Raw genomic sequence first — 26134 nt, 5'->3', positions numbered from 1 at the left:
CCTTAAATATAGGCCCAACCATTTATTGATAAAATAATAAATAAATTAGTACAAAATTGAAAACTTTCAATTGATTCCAATTCCAACTTCCTCTATTGTTTTATATTTTTGAATTTTAAATATAAAAGCACTTTTATAAAAGTACTTTTATGAAAGCGTTTTGTAAAAGTACCAAGTGTTTTTGTAAAAATATTTTTGTATGGGTACATTCTTAAAAGTGTTTCTATAAAAGTATTTTTGTAAAAGTACTTTCGTAAAGATGCTTTTATAAAAGTGTTTTCAAGGGGTATATTTTGAAATTTTGAAATAAAATGAAGGACAAAATAATCACAAATGCTTATTTAGGTGTTTATTAGAGAAAAAGACTCAAACACCCAACATAAATAAGTACTTATTTTAAAAAATAAACACTTTAAAAAGTGGGGTGCTAAATGCAATTAAGTGATAAGCACTTATTTTTAACTTACTCACACATACATGGAAAAAGATTATGTTGTCCATCATTATTCTTTAAATTTTCAAAATAAAACATTATTAAAATGAGACGATGTAGAACATTGTTTGAAGATGTCGATGAGGTTTAGTCGCCATTGTTTGCAAGAAAGATGACGATCAAGGGTATTGGTCGTCGTTGTTCTGGTTGGAAAAGACGAGCGCTCTTGCTCTACTTCCCAGTCTGTCATGGGCCATTTGGCTGCCACACAAGATGCTCATTGTTGTATGGTTTCTTTTGTCGTTGTTCCTTGTATAATCATCCCACCTTCTCATTTCTTCATGGTTGTATGCCAACAACAGGGGTGCCCACGGTTTGGTTAACTGAACCGTGGAATACTTTTTCAAACCGAATCGACTTAATCGATTTAATATGCAAATCGAAACCGAATTGATCCAATCGGTTAACCGGTGGATCCGTTACCGGTTAACCAGTGTTCGGTTTTTCAGTTTTTTTTATGCACTTAAAAAAAAATTAAAACCGTCGGTGGTTGCTGTCGATGTCGGACTGGTTGGTACCGGTGTTGCCGCTTGTCGGAGACGCAGAGAGCCTGAAGCGAGAGTTTGAAAACTTGTCGGAGACGCAGAAAACAGAGGTGTGAGAGAGAAAAAAGAGATACAGAGATCATTCTCTTGCTTACCGGCGAGGTGGCGACCGCCGATGTTGCCGTGCGGCCGTCTGGAATAGAGAATAAAAAGAGTCGAAGAAAAAGAGTGAGAAGAGTTGAAAAGAAGAAAATTTAGAAGAGAAGAGAAAATAAAAGAGCCAAAAAGTCTGACACTTGCAATATAAGGAAAAGACAAGAAAAATTAAAAATTGATGGATGGCAGAACTTTCAATGAAAGTTCGATTTTCAATGAAAGTCTCTGCCGAATATTCAATGAAAAGTTTAAATTAAAAAAAAAAAAGAGGCTAAAGTCTCTGTCAACTCTTTTATCTGATTTTCAGAAAAAAATAAAATAAAATATATAATATATATTATTATTTGTATGAAATCTGAAAAGGCTCCAGTAGGCTAACCCGGCGCGCAGGAGCCAGGCGGACAGATGCCTTTTCATAGTGACAGGCGCGTTCTTCGATTTGAAAAAAATAAAAAAATAAAAAATAATATATATTATATATATACATCAATCGATTCGATTAACCGCCGATTTTTGTACAAGATTAACCGAAGTTAAATCGAAATTTTCGCTTTGTTAAAACAGTTAACCGAATTTTCGATTCGATTTTGATCGATTGGATTTTTCAGTTTTTTTTACTCACCCCTGGCCAATAACACCACCGACCTCTCTCTTCTTTAATTCGAGGCCATCCAACGCGTGCAAGTGCACTCTGCCTCTTTAGCTTCAAACTCCAACGCCTGAATGAAAGGGGCAAAATCTTATTTCCATACCTCGTTATTTGTAATCATTCTCATGCACCCACCCGAATAGTTGCTAGAATCCCAACCTTCCTGTGATTGGGCACGGAACCCAGATAAACATTAACATTAACATGCCGAATTCGAGTAGGTCAAGATTGTGTAGAGGTTGTTTCTGTGAAGAAGCACAACCATTCTCGTCCTCCCACTGATTGGACTTACGGAGCTTCTGTTTGGGTGGATCAGTTTACCTTGTTCCGGATGCTACAGATCTCGTTCGAAAGCTCACGAGTAGGTGCCAAGTAGGCAAGTACTTTGAGTTCTTGGGCTGAAAGTGGACCTGGTGAATATTTGTAGCTTTTCCAAAATAACTATATCGAAGGATTTGATGTTGTTGTTGAAGATTGCATATTTTTCAAATAACATGATGATGGCGGATTTGGTCCTCGAATAACATTATGACATCAGGCATTTCATGCCAATTAAGTGCTAATTATACCAAACAGTTCATCATTTTCAAGCAACTTGCCACTTTCAAGCAGCTCGTCACTTCTAGGTAGCTCGCCACTTACAGGCAGTTTGCCACCATGCAGCACTCATAGGCAGTAGAAAGTTCACCACCATACAACACTCGTAGGCAACTCGCCATCATACAGCCTGATACCTTACAGACAACTCGCTTCCTAGTAAGACTTGACCACCGCATGACAACCCCGAAGAACTCACCATCGTATCCCGCATTTTACGGGATTGTGACTTGTAACAGCTATATTAGTTCACCCACTCCCTGATTTAGGCGGAAATGGGCAACCTTACTGGTTGGTGGCTTTTTCCCCACCTAACACAAAAACAAGTCCCATCATAGCGGAAAACTAGGAACTGCTCCATCAAACCCACGAGGACTCCAGTATATAAAGGTCTCACCCCTAGGGGCGAAGGGATGGAAAATGATGCGTAATCTCTGCTCTCAGCTCTCCCATTCTCTAAATATCATTTTCAGCTCGCTATTAAGTGTTGACTTAGCCATCTGAGTGTGCTCATCGAGTAAACACCCTCGGGTTCTCTGATTCAGTTCTTGCAGATCAATCAGGTCCGCCGTTTACAAAGATGAGTAGATCGTGTCCTGCAGGGAGGATGGGTTCCTCAATTTCTGTCGTCCACAAAGATGAGCAGATCAACTCCTGTAGGGAGCAGTCGGGTTGCACTACACTAGAGAGCTCCGCTTCAGCCTCTGAGTCATCGGCCACCTGGGAGCAGACGGGATGATGAGATACTTAGCAAAAAAAAAATGATACATGATCAGAAACGGTTGCATTAGAACCCATCTCTGGAGTTCAATGAAACATAACTATTGATGTAACCGTTTTTGGTCACGTACCAATTTTTTGTGATGTATCAATTTTTTTTGGCTAAGTACCTCATTATTTGACCTGGTGGTGAAGTGCCTTGGTGATGAACTGCATGGTGGTGGGCTACTTGGTGACGAACTCCCTGGTGGTGAGCTACCTGGTGACGAGCTCCCTGGTGGTGAGCTACCTATGAGGTGTCGAGCTGTTTGGTGGCGAGCTGCCTAGTGGCGAGCTACCTAGTGGCGAGCTCCCTGGTGATGAGCTCCCTGGTGACGAGCTCCTTGGTGGTGAGTTGCTTAGTGACGAGCTCCCTAGTGGTGAGTTACCTAGTGACGAGCTCCTTGGTGGCGAGCTCCCTATTATGCAGCCTGTGACTTAGAGAATGGTGGAGCTCCCTGGTGCAGCGCAACCCGACTGCCCTTTACCTGAGGTGATCTTCTTTCCTTTGTAGGCAATGGGAGTTGAGGGATCTGCGAGAACTAAATTAGAGGACCTGGGGGTATTTTCCCGGCGGGGACTCTCCGACACTTAAGTTAGCACTCTAATTGTAGAGAGCTTGAAGATGATATTGGAGAAATGAGAGAGCTAGAGAGCAGGGATTACCTCCCTTTTTTCCCTCCCTCATTCCTTTGGGGGGTGAGGTCTTTGTATATTGGAGTCCTCACGAGGTTAGGTGGGTGAAAAGCCTCCAAACAGTAAGATTCGTCACATCCCGTCAGAACCAGGGTACGGTGGTGAACTCCTCGAGGTCATCAGGCTGGCGCTTGTGTCAGGCGACCAGGTCGGCGCCTGGGCCAGGTTGTCAAGTTGACGCCTGTGTTAGTTGGCGGGTCGGTGTCTGGGCCAGGTTGTCAGGCAGGAGATCTTCCTACGATACGCCAAACTACTCTTCTGTACTGATCTACCCTACAAGTGGCGAGCTGCCGGGGGGAGCTATGTCGAGCTCCTTGGGCTATGCCGAGCTGCTTGTGGCGAACTCTACCGAGCTGCCTGGCTCCTTGGCGAGCTCTTGGTGAGCTACCGAGCTCGTGGGGTATGCATGCCGAGTTTATCGGTGGGCGTCTTATGGGCGGCTAGGTCGGCCAGGTCGGATCATGTGCTAGGTTGATCCAGGTCGGCTAGGTTGCACAGGCCGCACCAGGCAGCACACAGGCCGCATGCAGGTCGTGCCAGGCTGGCCAGGCTGGTGCCTGGGTGGGACACCAACTTGGTAAGTTGTTGCCTGGGTGTTGCCTAGTTGTCACGAGGTGCCACGTGTCACAATTTCAATGGAGGGCCAAATCTGCCCTCATCATTTGCCCCCCACTCCCAAGCTGAGAGTAACTTAGCGAAGAGAGTAGATTTCTTCTCTTGGCCCGTAAGTCGACGAGCTAATAAGTGTTGATCCAATTCCTTAGGCTTTCGGAGCTGCCTGTATGTGGCGAGCTACCAGTAAGGTGAGGAGGTCTCCGCCAGTTCAGTAGTGTAGCCCTTAGGCTCTGGGGGCAACTTATAGTTCACTTTTGATGATTTTGCTCATGCTGAGGAAGCGACTGGGTATTTAGCAGTAGTGTAGCCAGTAGGCTTTGGGAGTGACTCATAGTCTACTCTTTTTTTACTTTGCCCGTGTCGGAGAGGCGACCGAGTCTTAAGTAGTAATGTGGCCCATAGGCTTTTGGGAGTGACTCGTAGTCTACTCTTTTTTTACTTTGTCCATACCGGAGAGGCGACCGGGTCTTAAGCAGTAATGTGGCCCGTAGGCTTTACCTGTGAGGTGCCGAGCTGACTAGGTGCTGAGCAACCTGTGAGGTGCCGAATTGACCATGTGCCGAGTTATGATTGTGCTGCATCAGCTTCGTAATGCTGGTCACCCACTCCTACACGAAGCTACTAGGAGCTCGACCTTTGGGGGCAGCACTACTAACTTTAGGTCGCCAGCTCACACAAGAGCCTTGGAAGACTCGACCGGTAAGGGCGCCTATGTAGTCTATTGGCCACCAATTCCTGCGGAAGCCACGAAGAGCTCATCTTTGTAGGGGGGACATTGCGAAGAGGACTGACGAGGCTTTATCTGAATTGAAAGTAAGATTAGTAGAGCTACTTAGTCTGTTAGCTCCCTACATAGTCTTTGAATTCATAAAAAATGTAAACTATAAAGCGATAGCTTCAATTTCTAAAAAGTGAGGATTTAGCTTTGGTAAGATGAGAACTTAGCTTTTGTAGGATGAGAACTTAGCTTTTTGTAGCGTGTTCCCATAGACGGCGCCAATTGATGTAACTGTTTCTGGTCACGTACCAATTTTTTGTGATGTATCAATTTTTTTTGGCTAAGTACCTCGTTATTTGACCTGGTGGTGAAGTGCCTTGGTGATGAACTGCATGGTGGTGGGCTACTTGGTGACGAACTCGCTGGTGGTAAGCTACCTGGTGAGGAGCTCCCTGGTGGTGAGCTACCTGGTGGCGAGCTACCTGTGAGGTGCTGAGCTATTTGGTGGTGAGCTGCTTAGTGGCGATCTGCTTGGTGATGAGCTCCTTTGTGATGGGCTCCTTGGTGGCGAGCTCCCTACTATGCGGCCTATGACTCTGAGAATGGTGGAGCTCCCTGGTGCAGCGCAACCCGACTGCCCTCTGCATGAGGTGATCTTCTTTCTTTGTAGGCAATGGGAGCTGAGGGACCTGTGAGAACTCCATATTTTCCTCCTCTTTGTGGGCGACGGGAACTGAGGATATTTTCCCGACGGAGACTCTCCGATGCTTAAGTTAGCACTCTGATTGTAGAGAGCTTGAAGATGATATTGGAGAAATGAGAGAGCTAGAGAGCATGGATTGCCTCCCTTTTTTCCCTCCCCCCCGGGGGGTATTTTATCGGCGAGGACTCTCTGATGCTTAAGTTAGCACTCTAATTGTGGAGAGCTTGGAGATGATATTGGAGAAATGAGAGAGTTAGAGAGCAGGGATTACCTCCATTTTTTCCCTCCCCCTTCCTTTGGGGGATGAGGTATTTATATACTGGAGTCCTCGTGGGTTAGGTGGGTGAAAAGCCTCCAAACGGTAAGACTCATCACATCCCATCAGAACCGGGGTACGGTGGTGAACTCCTCGAGGTCGTTAGGCTGGCGCTTGCGTCAAGCGGCCAAGTCGATGCCTGGGCCAGGTTGTTAGGTCGGCGCCTGTGTCAGTTGGCGGGTCGGTGTCTGGGCCAGGTTGTCAAGTAGAAAATCTTTCTACGATACGTCAAACTACTCTTCTGTACCGAGCTACCCTACAAGTGGCGTGCTGCCCGGGGGAGCTATGCCGAGCTGCTTGTGGCGAACTCTGCCGAGCTGCCTGGCTCCTTGGGAGCTCTTTGGCGAGCTCCTTGGTGAGCTACCGAGCTCGTGGGGTATGCATGCCGAGTTTATCGGTGGGCGTCTTATGGGCGGCTAGGTCGGCCTGGTCGGATCATGTGCCAGGTTGATCCAGGTCGGCCAGGTCGCGCATGTCGCGCCAGACAGCACACGGGCCGCGTACATGTCGTGCCAGGCCGGCCAGGCCGGTGCCCGGGTGAGACACCAACTTGGTAAGTTGTTGCCTAGTTGTCACGGGATGCCACATGTCGCAATTCATTGGAGGGCCAAATCTGCCCTCATCACCTATTATTCTTGTTGTCTATGCTACTGTTTTCTACATTTGTTGTTGATGATGATGATGTGAATTATTTTGCAATCAAAATACCATCAAATCTCACTCCAACCCAAACCAAAGGGATCCTAAAAACATCTTTGTAGGTATGGAACCCAAGGGCAAATAAGGAGAGATTTGCTGCATCTACCATTGAAATCCTACGAGTTACAATGAGACTTTATTTGCATTAATTCCTTCAGATGCCAATACCAATGCATCATGCATTGCTTCCTGATTTAATGTTAGGGAACCGGCATCCTCAACGATTGAACCTCTGCTTCAGGAACTTGAGCAGAACTTAGAGATCATAGCAGAAAAGAGTTCATAACAGGGTTCACACCAGTGTGATTACTGAAATAACGAAAGCTTTTGAGGGTTCTTGTATTGTTGGTGCTTCTTGCAGGAGGCGCTTCTCATGCATTTTCCTTGAGAGATTCCCAAATAGTTGAGGATGATTTCAAAGCTCTTAGAGATTTGTTCTAGTCCAATGGGGATAGGTTACCAGATAATTTGGTATATGTTTGGCATCGGTGCTGCAACTGCACCATCATTTTCTAACATCCGTGTTGCTGATGTGTGGGTTGGAAGCACTGTTTTCTCCTTGTTTTTTGTTTTGAATCGTTACTGCCAGGTAGGACATTTCCTAGAGCAATAACAACTTTTTCTGTTTGGTACCAATGCTCTAGTAAACGTTTTTTGCACTTCTACCCATTATCCAATGTTATATCACTATATCACTGCCCCATTGACAATAGCGAGCCGTAATTCCAGAAAATGCCAAATTTGGCATTGCTCCAAGCCCCATACATTTCTGATTTTTAAGGCGTGACTTAGAGCACCATTTTCTATGGAAAAATGGTTCCACACATATGGCCCTTTCCTAGAACACCGTTTTTCATATGTGGCGTTGAATTGGTGCCGTGGCACCAGGAAACGGCAACGATGCCAAAAGAGAGAGCTTCATTGAGTGCTTCAAACGTGTGGCACTGAAAACATATGTCTCTTCTGCCAAATCCAGGCTCCCGCTACCACCAACTTCAGGTCAATGGAGTCCAACTGGTCTCTTGCGTGTCTTGTGCTATCAAAATGATGATGCAGCAACAAAGTTCCTTAAGAAGGCCTATACGCTATAGCTTACCCAATAAACTTTGAGTACTTTGAGGTGTGGTGCAACTGTGCTATGCAGTTCTGTATGAATTGCTCTGGCAGAATGCCTCTGGCAGAAGTCCACCTTGCATCCTGCCCTCTTTAGAGAGAGAGAGAGTGAGAGGGGTCGGAGAGGATGAGGATGAACAGTGATGTTTGCTGGAAATGTATTTTGGGTATAATTTAAAATTGAATCAAATACATAAAGTCACATATAAATGGTCTGAGATGGAGATTTAACCGAAAGGGAAATGTGCATCAATTGTTAAAAAACAATAGGGGTACTTTAAGACAATACTAAAATATTAGAGGTATACTTAGTCAATTTCCTAAACCTTAGGGGTAGTTTAAGAAATTTGCCCTATTTTGGTACATTGTATTTTTTTTAATTTTATTATTTCATATGTACACAATTGTATACACTGGTTAATGTATACAATTATGTACATGTGGAATAATAGAATAAAAAAATACAATGGAATTGGAATGAAAGAGTGTAACAAGATTGAAAACCAAAATTTTAAATGGAATTGGAAAAAAAATCACAAATGACCAACATTACAATTTACAAACAAATTTGAACATCAAAATTTATAATAATATTAAAAAATTTGTACAATTATTAAGTATTTAAGTTCCATCTCCTTTTTTGAAGTTTTTCCCTTTTAAAGTTTCTCTATCACTTGACCAAAAGATTTAGGACATTGAATGGCTAAATACAAAAATTCTCCCAAAACTAAGGGTCTGTTTAGTTCGTAATTGAAATCGAAATCTTTGTTGGAATGGTCCATTTTCATAGTATGTTTGGTTCAGATAGGAATGAAAATGAGAATTAAAATCAGCAGGAATGAGATTGCATTCCCAATAGAGGGGCAGGGAATGGCCATTCCCTCAAATGGGGGAGTGCCATTCTGGAATGGGATGAGATTCCAATTCCACCTAACCAAACAGTTGGAATCGAAATAGCCCGATTCCAAACCCCTATTCTTGCAAACCAAACACACCCTAACTCTTTATAGTTATAGGGAACACCTAAGTCATTTGGGATGCATTTGTTTTTGGTGGAAAGTTCATCAATGAAAAACTCAATCAATGGGTTTAAAATTTTAGTGGACCGTTAGAGTTTTTTTTTTTTTATTTTAATGTGATAATCGATATAAATAATACATTAATTTTACCAATATACATTTGCATTGGTTATTGATCGAAAACTTACAATGAAAACAATTGCGTAAAAATACGAATTAGGATTGGAGTTTTACAGGGGTCCATATTTACACCGAAAAGTCGAAAACAAACACATGCAAATATAAACTAACGGTAGCATTTTACATCAATTCGCATTTACAGCAAAAAGTAACCTTGGATTCAGCTAAAATAGCTATTGCAAAGAGAGGGGGTTACAATGTGTTGTGCCACATACTAGGCATATGGGCCATAGTGACACAAGCCCTTATGGGCTGCAGGTCATGCCAGCATATGGGTGGACCCCAGCTCCAGGTGCTTGACACAGCTTGGCACTACAGCCCGTGGACCATGCTAGTAAGGTTATTCAGAATAAAAAAGCGTTAAAAAACATTAATTCCTTTATTTACCATTATAAAAAAAGATAACCACCTACAAGACTTTAGCCACACATGAAAAAATTTTCTCATACTGTATATTGTCATTCACGGGAAGATGTTCCTGATGTATGATTGGTCCTCGCAAAATTATCCTTACATCATCTTCAGTCTCTCGGAGCCGTTATTAAGAATATTTTCATACTTATATGTTTTATACATGAAGAGATATTTTCAATACGGTACTGTGTTGTGACAAAAATAATGTTTGGACATTTATATGTTCTCATTCTCATGGTGTAGGGTAGGATGATCTAATTTGCCTAGGCATTTTATGGCCTGCTCGGCCCCAAAATATTCAATCTTCGGCCTAAGTTTTTCATTGGGCCCAGTTTGCCCATGATTTGGATTGGGCCTGATGTTATAAATCTTAAATATACAGTCTGATTTGACATGGATTTAATATAGGGTTCGACTATGATGATAAAAAACATAATTTCAGAAAACTTATCGTCAATCAACCAATATTATAAAATTGGTAATCAATCATATGAGTTTTCATCAAAATTCACAAGGCTTCTGATTGGTCAAAAGTCAAAACTTTTCTGGTATTATAGATTTTTCTATATTATAATATATGTATCATATGTAACCAATATAATATATATATATATATATATATAATGTATATAATATATTTATTATATAATATATGCATATTTGTAATACTAAATAAAGATCTAGATTTAAACGTTAAGCTGAGTTTGGAAAGAGTTCAAATGCAAATGTGTATTATACAAATATATGTAAAATAATACAAAAATATAAGATTTTACACTCTACATATTCACATTTATATTCCTCCCAAACTAAGTCTTAGGTCTTAAAAATTTAATTTCATTGACTTACATGGGTTAGTCTGAAGAGTTCGGCTTCAGTCAGGGCAAACTCTGTTCGGGCAACCTTTCCTGCCTTGTATTGAGAATATGCTTTATTTCATGGAAAGATGTTCCCAATATTAGATTGGAAAAGGCTGTTAAAATGGTATGGACATGAATTTGCCCTGACTAAAGCCGGCCTCTAGCCTGGATGCGCTGTCCTGTCGGTCCCATAGAAGCAGGCTGTGCAAGTATTGGGCCTGCACAGCTCAAAATGCTGTAATGCTGTTATGAATTATAACCCAATATAAAAATTCAGCCCGGCCTGGGTGTTGAGACTCTTGATCATAGGATGTTGAGTTTCGGATGAGACTTTTTCATGGGCCAGTCTGGGTTCGGGCTGGCTTTGTTTATTTATAAACAAAGAAGGATCAGGTTTGAGCTTGAGGCTATTTTGACCATTGGGTTTAGATCTTGAGGCTGAGATTGGCCCTGTATAAAGGAATCCTGGGTCCGAACCTAAAGCCCAATTTTGATAGGTATTTAAAATGTATTAATTATATTAATAATATATTATATATTATAATATATATTATTTATTTTGCTATTAATTTTATTAATATTAATATATAATATATAATATATTAATTATTTATATTATATTTTTATTGTATATATAATATTATCGGTCTGAGTTTATTTAAAAAACCCGAGTCCGGCCCAGAAATAGTCGGACCCAATGTTTAGAGCTCGAATCTGCATGCTTAAAACTTTGTTAAAACCCAACTTAGAACGGGCCGGGCCGGACCAGCCCTTTCGGTCACCCGCCCATTAACAGGTCCAGTCACATGAAACTGGTACCGGGCCGGGGGCTAACCTCACTACCTCAGTGGCCCAGTCCAAAGTACGAGGTCCCTGTGGTTCCTTCTTTTCATTATCAATAATTCTTCGTAATTGTTGTTGATTCGAGCGGGACTGTGTCTGTGTCTCGGTGGTTATCTACAGTTTGGCACCTCTCAATTTTGATCGCCACACAATCATCTCTATCTCCAGTCTCCAGTTTCCACAAAAACATAATTCACGGGATCTCTATTCTCTAGTCTTTTTTTTTTTTTTTTCATTCCTTCCTAAAATTCGGCATCGGGCTCCTTTAGAACATTGAATATGCGATTGTTTCAGACGTGAGCAGAATGAATTTAATGGCGTCATATATCGACATCGACCGCTGCAATTTCATTCCACTCTCCGCCACTATGCTTTGCGCTTGCCGATGTCGCCCGTCCTCGAAAACCCTAGTATTCGTTCATCCTTCATCTAAATCGAAATTGAGAGTGGTTTCTGATGGATCGAGAAGCATTATTCGGCTTCGCCCGAGATTTGGTATCACCGCACGTGGCCGGGTACTTACTGCCGTTGCCAGAGCTGAACCAAATCACGTCGACGAAGGAGATGTCCGAGAGGTGTATTTCTGAGTGCTGAACCTTATGATGTTCTTTAGAATTTTTAGCTAATTTTCACTTTTTTCTCTTCGAACATGTGTTGATTTTATCTGGGATTCTGTCTTTGTTCTTTTCTCACCATTGTCTGCTCATTTTTAATAGTAGTTACAAATAGTTTTGGCTTGTATTTTCCTTTCTTTTAGTATGCCGCTTGTACAATGAATGGAATTACTGAGATAGGCATGCTGTAGGAAGTTGACAAAGGCCATAATCCAGTGAGGATGGAAGGTTTGGTACCGGAGCAACAACAACAAAAAGGGAGTCAGTTGAAAAAACGGGTTGTTTTTGGACTTGGGATTGGAATTTCCGTTGGGGGTGTTGTTTTAGCCGGAGGATGGGTTTTTACGGTGGCCCTGGCTACTGCTGTTTTCGTCGGTGCACGTGAGTATTTTGAACTTGTAAGGAGCAATGGTATTGCAAAAGGGATGACGCCTCCTCCTCGATATGTATCGCGGGCTTGCTCTGTTTTCTGTGCCATCATGCCTATATTGACACTGTAAGTTCTGTTAGTAGGATATTTTCATGTGCCTTAACTTTTTTTTTTTCCTGTTGTCATTGAGATCACAATCAAGCTCTTTCAGAGGTTTATTCCTTTACATCTTCCTTTAATAGCGTTCGTAACCTCTGAACCTTAACAACTATTTTTGGCCATAATACCTAGTTGGACATGATATATTTTGGAATCTACAGAAAATTTCCGATTGAAATACTAGATTTACAGCTGGTGTACACTAATAAGTAATTTGCTGTTACATAATATAGAATTAATGCTTATTCATGGAGGTCATAGGAGAAATTCAGACACATGATCTAGACTGAACCCGATAGAGTTCCCACCCCTACCCCAAACTCCCATTTCAGTTTCTTTCTTTTTCTTCTTCCAATTAATTGATGATGAAGAGAATTTACTGAATAAAGCAAGAAAGAGATGTAAAGAGCTTGTCCAGGAAAGGAAAAGGAAAGAGAGAAAGAAAGGACGCGACTAAAGGTGAAAATTACAAAGGACGATTAAGCCTCTACTATATATGCAATCTGATAGGTACACTTTCATAAGAGATTGTGCTACACCATTTGGCTCCTCTGGTAGCCAAGAGAATCAAATTTTCTTCGGAGAGGCCACTGTTTCGATTTCTTTAATGATATTGACTTGTCTTGAAACTATGTTGCCATTGATCCAGAGTCCAAACTTAACCCAAAGTGCCTCTATCTTTCATTGTGCAATCAACTGAGGATGAGTCTCTAGAGACCCTTTAACCCATTGAGAGAAGCTAACCTTCTGAGTAAATTAAGATTCATTCTGCCTACACCTTTGCTTGAGAATGCCACTAAAATTGAGCTCCTCGAAAACTTCAGAGGTCCAACTAGTTCTTGTCAATTAGATAATGAGGGTGATCAGCAAAAGACTCTTTGAAGAGGCTTTCAACCCTATAAAAGATGTGAACTCACTGACTAATCAACTAAATACATCTGAAGAAGTCAAAGAAATGGCAGCAAAGTCTAAGTCAATCTGGTCTTCACCCTATAAAAGATGTGAACTCACTGACTAATCAACTAAATACATCTGAAGAAGTCAAAGAAATGGCAGCAAAGTCTAAGTCAATCTGGTCTTCTCAAATGCTTTGGAGAGTCAATCCTGATTTGAATTGGAAGTTTTATCTACATATTATTCCATACAGTCCTACAAAAAGCAAAAAGGAGATCACAAATTAGATTCTTATTCCTGTCATCTAGAAGTTCTACCATGCTACTTGTCATTCTTTCAAGGAATCAGAAATGCAAGAGATTGATGGCCCTCACAGCAAAAATGATGAACTAGTATGGGTCTCTTCATTTTAGCATGTGAAGAACACATATAGTAAGAATTTCCTGTTAGTTTTGTATTTCAGCACCTTAGAAATGGAAGCTGATTTTAAAAGGAAATGACACTTTGTAATATTTTGATCCCCATGTGGAGTTCTTAGTAGGATCAAACTATTAGCATTTGTTGTGGTTCTTAGCAGGTAGACAGTTTGTTGTCCACCAAAGAATAAGCAGAACATTAGAAAGAAAAATAACTCTTTCTGTTAGAGTAGAGAGCAGAGATAGCTTGCTTAGAGGAAGAACCAAGTGGGAGAGAGGAGAAAAAGATAGAAGAAGAGAGAAATACCTGGCTACAACCAGGATTTACTAAATCAAAATTTTATTCATCAAAGACTCTAATTTCATCCAAGGTTGGCTCTTTTTTTAGTTGGAAATAGGTAATGTATTGTATTAATTCTCAAAATATCCAAGTAAAACCAAACTAAACCCAAAAAATAAAGAGACTAAAATCACAGTACAGATTGACACTCTATAAATAAAACAGTTAAAACTCTTTCACAAAATATCAAATTTACATGATATAACGATATTTGTCTCATTGTATGGATAACTCAATAACCTATCTGATGACACTAAAGTTGTGCAAAACAGAAAAGTTTTGACCCCTGAAAAAAAGCCAAAAGAAATGTAATGTAATTACAACTTGAATTTTTCAAAATTCTAAGAACCCTCTAAACTATTGATCATTCCAATACCCCAAGACCATTAACCTCTTGGTTATGACCCCCTCTAAAGATTGTCTAGGCTAGTGGCAGTGGGACTCATAGAATCCTTGTGGATCCCATGCATTGGAAGCCCAGTTTTTCTAAGGAGGTTCCAAATCCCAAACTAGCACTTTCTTTTTCTTCTTCCTTACTGCATCAGGTATCTTGTCTTTTCACTAGGGATGTCCTTAATGTATTGAAAACGGGACTTTCCCAAATCAGTCCTCAAAAGATAAAGCACCAATGAAATCGCCCAGACAAACCACAGCCCAGTCACCCCAAACTAGGCACCATCTCCTGGAAAATACAACACTCCAAAAAGCCACCCTTAAACCCAAGAAAATAATTCAATCTGAAACCAACAATGAGAATAGGTGCCTAAACAAAGAGTAACAGAAGCAACTCTGCACCAATTAAAATTATAAACTTGAGCAGTTCATTGCCCAACCTATCTCCCTCTTCCTTGACCTCTGTTCTCCATACCACCATCCTTGCCATGTATCTGCTTCTGAGAGTTTAAGGATCTGGAAGCACAACACTAGGTCAAGAAAAAATTCTGCATTTGCTTGCTTTGCTTAAGAAGTGTGCCTGTTCTCTATGATGATGAGATTTCATCTTCACCCTCCTTTGTCAGTGAGACGACAGTCTAATGGTTGGAGCTAAGTACTGACTCTACACTTTATCCATCTCTTTTTTCCTTTTCTTCCTCTTCCTTACTTTTCTTCTTTCCATTTTTTTGATACCACTAATGGTTCAATACAACCTTTCCTTTTTGGTTGATCTTGCATTATGAAGTTTGAATTCTCCTTCCAATGCTACCATCCTTGTGAGATCCTGACAGCATCTTCATAATTTGGTGCTTCAAGTAATAAATGCATGATATATTGTTGCTTGTCAAAAAATGATGCTTCAAGATTATTATTGAAGTCAAAGAGAGAGAGAGAGAGAGAGAGAGGGAGAGAAGTAGAGAAGCGAAGAGGGTTAAGAGAATTTATCCCTTCCCTTGGTTGCTGTATGCTCTTTTATGTATCAACTAATAAAATTCTGGTTATTGATAACAAAAAATAAAAAAGAGAAGAGGGAGAGAAGAGAGAAGAGAGTGAGGGCCAAAGTGGTGCTGGTGGCACCTCTATTAGATTATATATTAGGGTGACAGTACAGCTAATAAACAAAACATTAAAAAGACAATAATGCCGCTGTGGACCATACATAGATAAGTACGCAACACTTCCCCTCAAGTTGGGACATAGATATCTATCATGCCCAACTTGTCACAAAGCTTATTACACCTCAAGTGGTGAAGACCCTTTGTAAGTACATGTGCTAGTTGGTCTTTGGAGCTAACATAAGGTGTACACACTTCCCCACTTTCAAGCTTTTCTCTAATAAAATGTTTATCAATGTCAACGTGCTTAGTTCTATCATGTAGGACTAGATTGGCTGCAATGCTAATGGTGGCTTTGTTGTCGTAGTAAAGTGGCATAGGGCCATTGACATCAAAACCCAATTCTTTCAATAGGTTCTTTATCCACAGGATCTCTACAACACCATGTAGGGCTATCAAAGGGTCGGGTTCGACCCGATAAACCTAAACAGATTGGGACGGTTCTGGTTCCAGAAATTGGAACAGATGGGTTGGTTCCGGGTCCTGATATAGTGTCCAGGTTATTATTGGTTCGGAATACGTATAATATATAAATCAATTATATATATAATATTTAATATATTAAACATATATATTTTTACTTATTTATTATAATTGGATCCGTTGGGTCAGACATAATTGTCTCGAGAGCTGATCGTTTCAGTTGTGGGTCTAGAAATGATCGGTTCTGTAAAAATTACCACTGTAAAATCGATCGTTTTACTGTGAACAACCATTACATCCTACTGGTTCTTTTCTTTCTAGAAGATCCACCAATTCCCACATTACCATTCTTATGTAATGCATCAATCTCTTCCTTCATTGCATCTATCCATTCAGGAATAGATAGAGCCTCCGTGACACTTTTAGGGATAAATATTTTCATATGAAATGTAATATGATGTAGGATGATTGGTGATACATGACCTGACACCCTTCCTCTTAGCAATAGGAAGGTCAACATCACTAGCAATAGAAATGTCAACGGTAATAGGATCAGGGGTATCAATAGGGATAATAATACCTGGCCATAGTAGATCTACCCCTAGAGAGTCTGATGATATTGGTTGCATGGTTTCAGGCTGTTCCACGGCTCTTGAACTTTTCTGATCCTTGTAACGATGGAGGAAGACACAGAGAGGAGGAGGATCAGGAAGAGGAGGAAGCAAAACCTGAGTGGGTTTCTCCTCAACCTTATTCTCCCCCTAAGGAGAAACAGGAAAAAAGGGTTCATATTCAAAAAAATGATACATCCATAGAGATATAATACTTATGGGAAATAGGATCAAAGCATTTGAAGCCCTTTTGAGAGGAAGGATAACCAAGAAAGACACAAGGAACGGCCTTGGCATCAAGCTGACCACGGGTGGAGGACAAATCATGAACAAAACATCACATCCAAAGACATGCACGGGGATAGAAAATAACAAAGCCTTGGGAAACAAGAGTTGGTGTGGGGTCTTTGTATTCTAACAATCAAGAAGGCATGCGGTTGATACCATAAGCAGCAGACAAAACAACATCTATCTAGAAACACTTGAGAACATTAATGTGTAACAACATGCCCCGAGCAACTTCCAACAGATTTTGGTTCTTCCGTTCTGCAACCCCATTTTGTTGGGGGATTCTAGCACATGAACTTCGGTGAAGAGTACCACAAGAAGTAAAAAATTCTATCAAATCACTATGAAAATATTCTTTTGCATTGTTAGACTAAAAGGGTTGTATTTCGATTTGAAACTGGTTGAAAATCATACGTTGAAAATCTTGCACAATCATTGGTACTTCTCTTGAACGCATTGGATAAACCCATGTGTAGCGAGTATAGTCATCAATAAATGCGATAAAATATTTATAGCCAGTCTCGAAGGGGATAGTAATAGGAGCCCACACATCAAAATATACAATGTGAAAAGGAAAATCTGATCTTTTATTTCTTCATTGGAAATGAGCTTCTACAATGCCTACTTAACTAACATGTTTGACATTGTAACTCAGACATTGACATGACTTGAACAATTCAGGAAGCAAAATTTTTAAAGACTCAAAAGACAAATGACCAAGACAATTGTGCCACACGTAAGCACGACTCGCAAGGGACTGACTCATAGACTCTGTAACCACATGACCAGCTTTATTCTCCAGCACGTAGAGACCATCTACCAAGTTTCCTCTACCAATTGTCTTCCCAGAGGCCAGATCCTGAAACACAAGAATGAGGCAGAAAGGTCATTGAACAGTTCAAGGAACGGGTAATGCTACTAATAGATAACAAGTTAATAGATAAGTTAGGAACATGGAGCGCATCCGAAAGAGCAAATCCAAATGGCAGAGAGAAAGTTCCGTGACCAGCTATAGAAGAGAAAGAGCCATAAGCAAGTCTCACCTTTTCTCTGCTAGAAAGAATGGTATAGGACTGAAACAAAGAGGAATTACCGGTCATATGATTGGAGGCTCTGAAATCAATAATCCATGGTGATTCCGAAGTCTGGGAGAAAACATGGAAAGCAAAGACAATGTTACCTGAAATAGAGGCGAAGGAAGTTGAGGGGTTGGGCCTAGAATCCATTTGTCGAAGGGCCCTACCATATAGTTCCATATGGTCACAAAAGGCATTGATGAAGTCTTCCTTGGGATCTGAACGAGAAGAGTACTCTTGAGATGTGTTCATAGAAGAACCAGTTGTTTGCTCCTGAGAAGCCACATTTGCAGAGACAGATTTCTTCTGACTAGAGGAACGATCCTGATACTGAGGATTTGGTTTTTTGTTCTGTTCCAGTGCTGATTTTTTACTCAGTTCTTGAGCCCACTTAGGTTTTCCAACTAGGTTCCAGCAAGTTTCATGGGTATGTCTGGGTCACTGACAGTGAGTGCACTACAATTTATCTTTCTCATCCCCTTTCTTTTGAAAATCATTCTTCTTATCGGTATTCTTAACACTCCTTGCAGCAAGAACAATCTGCTTCTCTCTGAATTATTCATTGCATTTCTCCTACTTTCCTCAGGTTGTATCAAGGCATACACTTCATTGATGGAAGGGAGGTCCTTACTACCTAATATTTGAACCCTAATAGGCTCATATACTGAATTCAGCCCAGGTAAAAGGGCAAGCACATGCTGCTGAGAATCAAGGGCTTTATAGGCTTTAGCATTCTTATCACTCTTCCATTCAATGCTTTGATAGTACCTTCCAAATGGAGGAGAGGGCAGAATAGTAGGCTGATAAACTTCATTCCCCCTGTTTGCATGTAGAAGACTGTTTGCAACTGATAGATTCTAGCGTAATGCCTTTGTTCAGAATACATAGATTTCTCCTGGTCCCAAATCTCATATGCTGTCTCTGCCCACATAAAATTCTGTTTGATTGATGGTGACATGGTAGAGAGAAGCCAGGACATAATTAAGCAGTTCTCCACTTCTCCTGATTCTACCTATCATGTTTCAGCAGTGCCATTCCTTGGTTCTTTTGCTGTTCCACTGATGTAACCTATCTTCCCCCAAGCCGTAATATATAGCTTTCATCTCTCTGGACCATGCAAATAATTACTTCTATCGAGGGCGGTAATGGACATTGGAAAATTCACATGGTCAATGTTGCTGTTCAGTCCTCCCTGTCCAGATGTAGCACCAGAAGTAGCACTGTCATCAGAGGCAATTTGGAACTGCACCCTATTGCTTTGGTTCTCACAGGATCTCTAGAAAAAATTTCTGTACGCCAAACAGTACCTTCCTAACCTTCCTAGCACTGATCTGGGTACTCCCAGGTCTGTACAAACACAGTATTGTACGAAACAGACCCACAAAAGCTTTGCAGTGGCAGCACCAGTCCACAGTGTTCTCCACACTACAAGGTCATACAAAACCTACTGAGGATACTTTCCTCGTCACAGAAAGATCATATGATCCACAGGGGATTTCTAATCTCCTTCACAGTATCAGATTTAAATTTCTGGGTTTTCTTGGCACACAACCAAGAAGAAAAAAAGAAAAGAAAAGAAAGGGAGGGGGCCCTACGGTTGTCTCAGATCAGATCTGTAAACTGTAGATATCTTCAAATCTAAGAGAACAAGTCAGGAGGAAAAAAAAATCTTGATCTGCTTTTCAGGACCCCACCCGCTCTGATACCATATTATCGAAGTCAAATAGAGAGAGAGAGAAGCAGAGAAGAGGGAGAGAAGAGAGAAGAGAGTGAGGGCTAAAAGTGGTGCTGGCAGCACCTCTATTAGATTATATTAGGGTGACAGTACAGCTAATAAACAAAACATGAAAATGACAATAATGTCCCTGTGGACAATACATAGATAAGTACACAACAAAGATTATCTGTAGGGAGCAAAGGTTGTTTCCATTGGGCCCAGCATTAAGATAATTGATGGCTTTAAACATATTGTGTCTGGAGATGTTCTCAATGGAAATGTTTTTCATGGTTGAAATTTATTTCATTAGTTTAGGACTTGAGTTGTGAAGAACTACCTAGAAGCTTACCTTCTTTTCCCTTATTTCCATATATTCCTTTTTCCAATCTTTAACCATTTTATTCATGATTTTTATCCTAAAATTTGCTACTTCATGCCATGCTGACTGATGTTTCACTTTGTGTTATTTTTCGCATTATGGTTTATTTAATGAATCAAAAGGATTTCTTTGTTTTCATATCAACATGCAAGGACTTTTATCTATATTTTGGTGTGGAATTATCTTCAAATACTTTTTTGCTTGTTTAAGTTTGTAACACCCAGACCCTTCATTCCATTGAAAGTACCCATATTGAATATGACATAACATGGATGTGGCTATGGGATTGGGGTATATATAAATATTAAACATTGTTCTGACCCCTGCAACAAGTGCAGGAATGAAGAAAAAGAAGGAAGAAGAAAAGAGAGACATGGAGGAAGATAACAATTGAAAGAGAAGGGTCAATTCCCAATCTGATTGACCCACATTTTTGTTATTAGTAACACTGTAACAGCCAGCATAGTGATTAACCCAATCATGTGCACATTTTACCTAATGTTATTAAAAGATACTATAACCAGAATGTAAATGTTGAATGCATGCAATTTCCAGCCAGAAATGCCTCTTTAACCTCATTTGCTATAGGTTCCCAATATGTTATTATATTTTGAGTATTTAAGTGTTCTACTGCAAGTTCGCTCTCTCTCCTCTCTTTAAATGTATCTTTGTGTTGCAAATTCATTTATTGCATCCTTTTGTTGCTGATATTTTGTTTTTGGATATGCATAATAATACATCTAGATTATTAGACATAGCTTGCTTGATTAGAAATTATATATTTATTAGTCCTATTTATCATATTCATGCATTTATTACAAATTGTGAACCTATTGTGACCGAGTTCCCATATCCAAAGATTTTGCTGTCAGAATCCAAAGGGCCTGACTCCCAGACACAACACCTGCACCCAGATCTTTGTAACAGATTATTATAAGATATCAAATTATACTTAACATTCTTATAGTCAGTAAAGGAAACACTTTTTGGGTAAGAAATTTTGATGAGGGAAACACAATTCCATCTTCTCATGTATAGTTTTCTCATGCTACAAACATGAACTCAAATGGGGTATTCCCTATGGCTGATTAGTATTTTGAATGGATTGTCAGGTATTTTGGTCACATAGACATTTCTGTGACATCAGCTGCTTTTGTTGTTGCAATGTCATTGCTTTTACAGAGAGGAAATCCTCGTTTTGCTCAGTTGAGCAGTGCAATGTTTGGGTTGTTCTATTGTGGTTATCTTCCTTGTTTCTGGGTTAAGCTTCGTTGCGGTTTGGCAGCTCCTGCCTTAAATACCCGTAAGTTTTGTTTTTCATTCTACTTGCTTATGTCATATTATCCATAATCAAATAGTGTACATGTAGTATTCTTAAGAATGGTTTGTACAGTGCACTTCTAAGTATATCCATATTCTGCTGTTAACAATTTTTAATACTGCAATATATAGCATAAATGTGATAAAGGCAAAAACATGGGTGATAAACCATTTTCATATTGCATCCTTTTCACATAAGCACACTATGATGTGCTTACTAAGAGTAGTATAATTATATATTATTTTAGTTATCTATCCAAAAAAGCATTTTTAGTTTTAGTGACTCTGCATTAGTTGTTGAAATCTGAAATGACATCATTTTTTTTTTGAGAAGGTAAAGTAAAGATTTTATTGATAAAAGGGGCTACAGTACAACAGCAACCTAGTGGAAAAGCACTAGGTGAGTATATTGATGAGGGTGCATAATTTTCAGAGGCACTTGTAACGAACCATCGTTTCAGATGACATGATATCAATAATCAATATTTGGTTCTATAAGATAATAAGTGCCTATGCACGTGGCTACTGGATTTTGCCCTCAATATAGGAGCTCAATCAGCATGGGCTGTGGGGGTTGTAACTATTAATCAAGTATATGGAATTAGAAATAGAAGCAGGTCTAGGTCACTGGGTGGGGGGAGTTCAAGTTATATTTAATGAGATATGAGAGCTGTCCAGTAATGGTTTGTTAACTTATTGAAGGACCAGAAGTGCTCAACAGACAACCTACTTGAGAGTGTGCATGCACTTTAGAACCCATGATAATAATACTAAGATAAGGGTTAAATTGTAAGAGGTACATCATTGCATCTTACCCTGATGGAACTTGGTATCCTACTAAACTTCTATATCCTATAAGAAGAATAGCTCAACTTTCAACGATCAATCACATTCAAAGATTTGAAATGTAAAGATGCTATTTTTTTTTTCTTACAGAGAATTGGTTTATACCGAGTTATTAAAAATGGTTAAATAAGAAAAACCTCAGTGCATTGCCATGCCTAATCTGGAATTATGTCTTGCATATCCAAGTGAATGTGGCTTCAAATATAACAGTATTTGATGACATGTTAGCCTGGTGGTTAAGTTCGAATGATATACAATCCAACAATTATCGAATTCAGAATACACAAAACCTGAGCTTAAAGCCACATAAGATAGCACCAAACCAAAAGACACACACACACACACACAGAAGAAACAACAATAAGATAAAAAGACAGGAAAAATAACAAATATAGCATAAAAAAGAACAGAGGAAGATAATAGAATAATTGCATTCATAATTTCATAGTGACTGCAGTTGTAATAGATAGAAGCTTGTAAAACATAGAAGTCATGCTTTCCCAACACCAAGAATTCCCTAATATTTTGGCTAAATGGATCTCACCAGACACAGATATGATTAAAATAAATTTTGATGCCTCTATAGATAGGGAGGGTAACTGTGCTTTTGGTTGTATTACAAGAGATTCCACTGCCAAGATAATTAACATGAAAACGGGTCCCATTGGGATCTATTCAATACCAGTGGCTGACATGAGAGCATGCCTTGAAGCCCATAGGTTAACTGTGTTTGCTGGAGCTATGAAGGTGATAATAGAAGGAGAGTCAAAGACCACAATTGAAGCGCTGAAAAGGATTGGGTTCATCATCATGTAATTGTCAACTCATGCTCAAGGAATGCGGGAGGCTAGCAAGAGAAGGAGATCTTGAAGTCACGTACAACCACATCCACAAAAAAGACAATCAGGCTGTGGCCTGGATAGCAAACGAAGGTCATAGAAGAGAAGTAGCAGCTGAGAGAAGTTGTCATAGAGATTTAGATTATAGGGATAAGTAGACTGTAAATCCCCCTCAGAAATCTGAAATTACAGCCACCTCCTAGTCTACTAGTAGCCCCCTCCTCTATAAAATGCATCCTGCCTGTGGATTTGGCATCAATCCACGGTCAGGATTCATTCACCCCTAGGGTGGAGCTAAGATTTCTAGGGGTGGACTGAACAGTTAAAACCCCTAGATTATATTATTTTTTTAGATGCTTTAGGTTGTCCACTTGTCCTTTTCCCTTTTTGGTGTAACAGGCTCCCATTTAAAAAAAAAAAGAGGAATACCCTAATATACAAAGGTAAAGCCCCTCTAAATTATAAAGCTCACGACTAATATTAGTGTTTGATTCTAAAACCTAATGCCACCTGTGTCTCAGAGCTGATCAAACTAAGTTTAGAAGAAAGCGCTACTTCCGTAAATCACTCGAGCCAGTGGTCTTTGGTGAAGGTAATTTTTAGTTGGAGCTAGAATTGGTTTTTCTAGAACTGGGGCTTCTATTTTCAATGTCCATTGGAAGCTTCGTCTTGGCCAAAGATTTAGTAAATTGCTGCATGCTTTTCATGTACATGTCTGCTATCTCTGTTGAACCACTATTGGGCCTGGTTCAACTTTTACATTCAGAAGAGATTGTGAAACTGGATTACTTGGTACCCCACCCGAAGAACTTTCTCTAGAATATCTGCTCTCCTCTCCTTAAGAGGTGAATTCGGGTCCTGCTTAGGAGATTTTGCACCCCTGGATCATCACAGAAAGAGCTTAGAGGAATTGAAGCAGGAGACCTGTTTGCTGAAACACTGCTTGGGGGACTATCTTTCTTTTGGACATAGACAGAATGTTGACTATCTGCTGAGAAACATTCCACAACATGAACACCAATATCAGAACTGAGGTGATTTTCAGTGTGTGAGGTGCAAAAGCTCTCAGATCTCTGAGAATCCAAAGTGGTCCAAAGTGGCACATGGGATACCAAAATATTCCAAAACCATCGGATAGTTTTCATTCACAGTTTTTGGAACTGGGAAGTGGGAACTCAATATTATCATAGTCACCAGGAAGAGAATCCATTATTTCTGAATCTTGCAGGTTCTTGATTTCAGAGACATGGTTACACTCTCACGGACAAAGAAGAAACAAAACAAACAATTGAAACAGAGCAGAAAAAAAGAAGAAAAAACGTAAAATAGAAGACAATGTGTGGGCACTTTTAATGACATGTTAGACATTGTGGAAAAACAAAGAAGTAGAGGGCAAACAATGGAAGTGAACTCAGGGTCTTCTGACCAAACAACTGAAACATTCTCATTTTTATCATATGGTCATAGATATGCCTTCATTATTTGTATTATATTATTTTCCTTTAGTGTGCATGTTGCTATTCTTTATGTGTTCCCATATTCTAGCGGGCCTTCATTTGTCCATTTACTAAATTTTGGTTTTTAACCAGTTTATTTTTGGCAGAAATAGGAGCCACTTGGTCCATTCTTCTTGGTGGTCAAGCTCATTGGACAGTTGGTCTTGTGGCAACCTTGATTTCTTTTAGCAGTATAATTGCAGCAGATACATTTGCTTTTCTGGGTGGAAAGGTATTGTGCTTATGGCATTGACCAACATGACTTGACCTTTCGGTTAAATCTATGGAATGCCCACATTTTGTGGTTGAGATAATATTTCTAAAAAATAGTATATATAGTTTCTGCACTAAAAGGCCATTACCCAATGTTGGTCCCAGCTGGGGTCTTGAACCCACATTCTCACGCTTGTCAGCCTGAGATTTTACCATTAAACCAAATGTTCTCTGGCTTTTAAAATTTGCTTCATTGCTTCATTTTTAAAATCATTGTATTCTGTTGGCAAAAGACAATCAAATCTGGTGTAAAGAAGAATGTAGAATTGGGGAAATTTATGAACAATTGTTGTAGGCTATGTAGATTGGGACTGTGCACTGAAATTATAGACTAGGGTGAGTAGGAGGGTGTTATTCACTCTCTGCAATTATACTCATCAAACTTCACATGTGTGATCTGTAGTCTATGTATCTTTGTATTCTCAAGATTAGCAGATTCACCCCTATCTATTGTCTTTGGAGGCCACTTCCCCAAAAACTGAAGGCATTTTAACCTTCCAAAACAAGAAAATTTTTGCAGCATCTGAGAACCTTGGACTGTTGAGGGTTTGAGCACAAAAAATGAATCTGATTTCTCCAACCAGTGACTACTAATCTCAAGGAATAACACTCCTCAACTGTTCTCAACTGGCAGCACCTAATCCCTAAAACAGGGGTCGATCCTTGGACTAGTCTCCTAAATTCAGCATCTAGATTTGATTCAAATCAGATCTCTCTAGCAGCCGGATGGCTACTGTCTGCAAAAGAGGTCTAGTAGGGCATCAACTAATCTCCCTTGGTACCTACACCCAAGGCAGAACCCTAGATGTAGATCTTGGTAACCTACTGTCAGATCTAGGGTCTAGAAACACAACAGAAAAGGAAAGTGTGAATAGGCCAGTGATTTCGAAGGCGTGCCTAGGCACACAGGTGAGGCACATTTTAGGGTAGGCGCCTCGCCCAGGTCCTAGGTGCAGCCCTTTCAAAAGGCGCATGCCTGGTGCGCCTTGCGCCTCAACACAGGCGTGTGCCTTTTGAAAATTTGACACTTTTTTCCTTTTTTTGAGTCTAGTGGCTGCGCCTCACCCCCTATTTGGTAATACTGTCCATTCATTCATCATAATAAAATATCTTCTTAAAAAGCAATTAAAACTATACAATCATTATTTTATGTGAAAACTAAGAATTTAAGACCCTAACATGGACTTGTTTGGGCTTGTCTCGGGGGG

General features: G+C 40.0%; 1 protein-coding gene across 1 annotated transcript in view; it reads left to right on the top strand.

Moving 5' to 3' along the window:
* Positions 1-11363: 11363 nt before the first annotated feature.
* Positions 11364-26134, top strand: part of LOC148848203 (phosphatidate cytidylyltransferase 4, chloroplastic-like) — a 42039-nt gene continuing 27268 nt past the window's right edge. The window contains exons 1-4 of the mRNA XM_088949885.1: positions 11364-11890; positions 12121-12425; positions 21265-21455; positions 24761-24885. Of these exons, the coding sequence (XP_088806011.1) occupies positions 11621-11890; positions 12121-12425; positions 21265-21455; positions 24761-24885 (891 nt within the window). The 5' untranslated portion in view covers positions 11364-11620. The remainder of the gene's footprint in view (positions 11891-12120; positions 12426-21264; positions 21456-24760; positions 24886-26134) is intronic.

The sequence above is a fragment of the Nelumbo lutea genome, chromosome 6, assembly GCF_056320005.1.
Source record: "Nelumbo lutea isolate HS-2025 chromosome 6, American lotus-T2T, whole genome shotgun sequence".
In the NCBI taxonomy this organism is placed as follows: domain Eukaryota; kingdom Viridiplantae; phylum Streptophyta; class Magnoliopsida; order Proteales; family Nelumbonaceae; genus Nelumbo; species Nelumbo lutea.
This window is presented reverse-complemented; position numbering and strand designations above follow the sequence as displayed.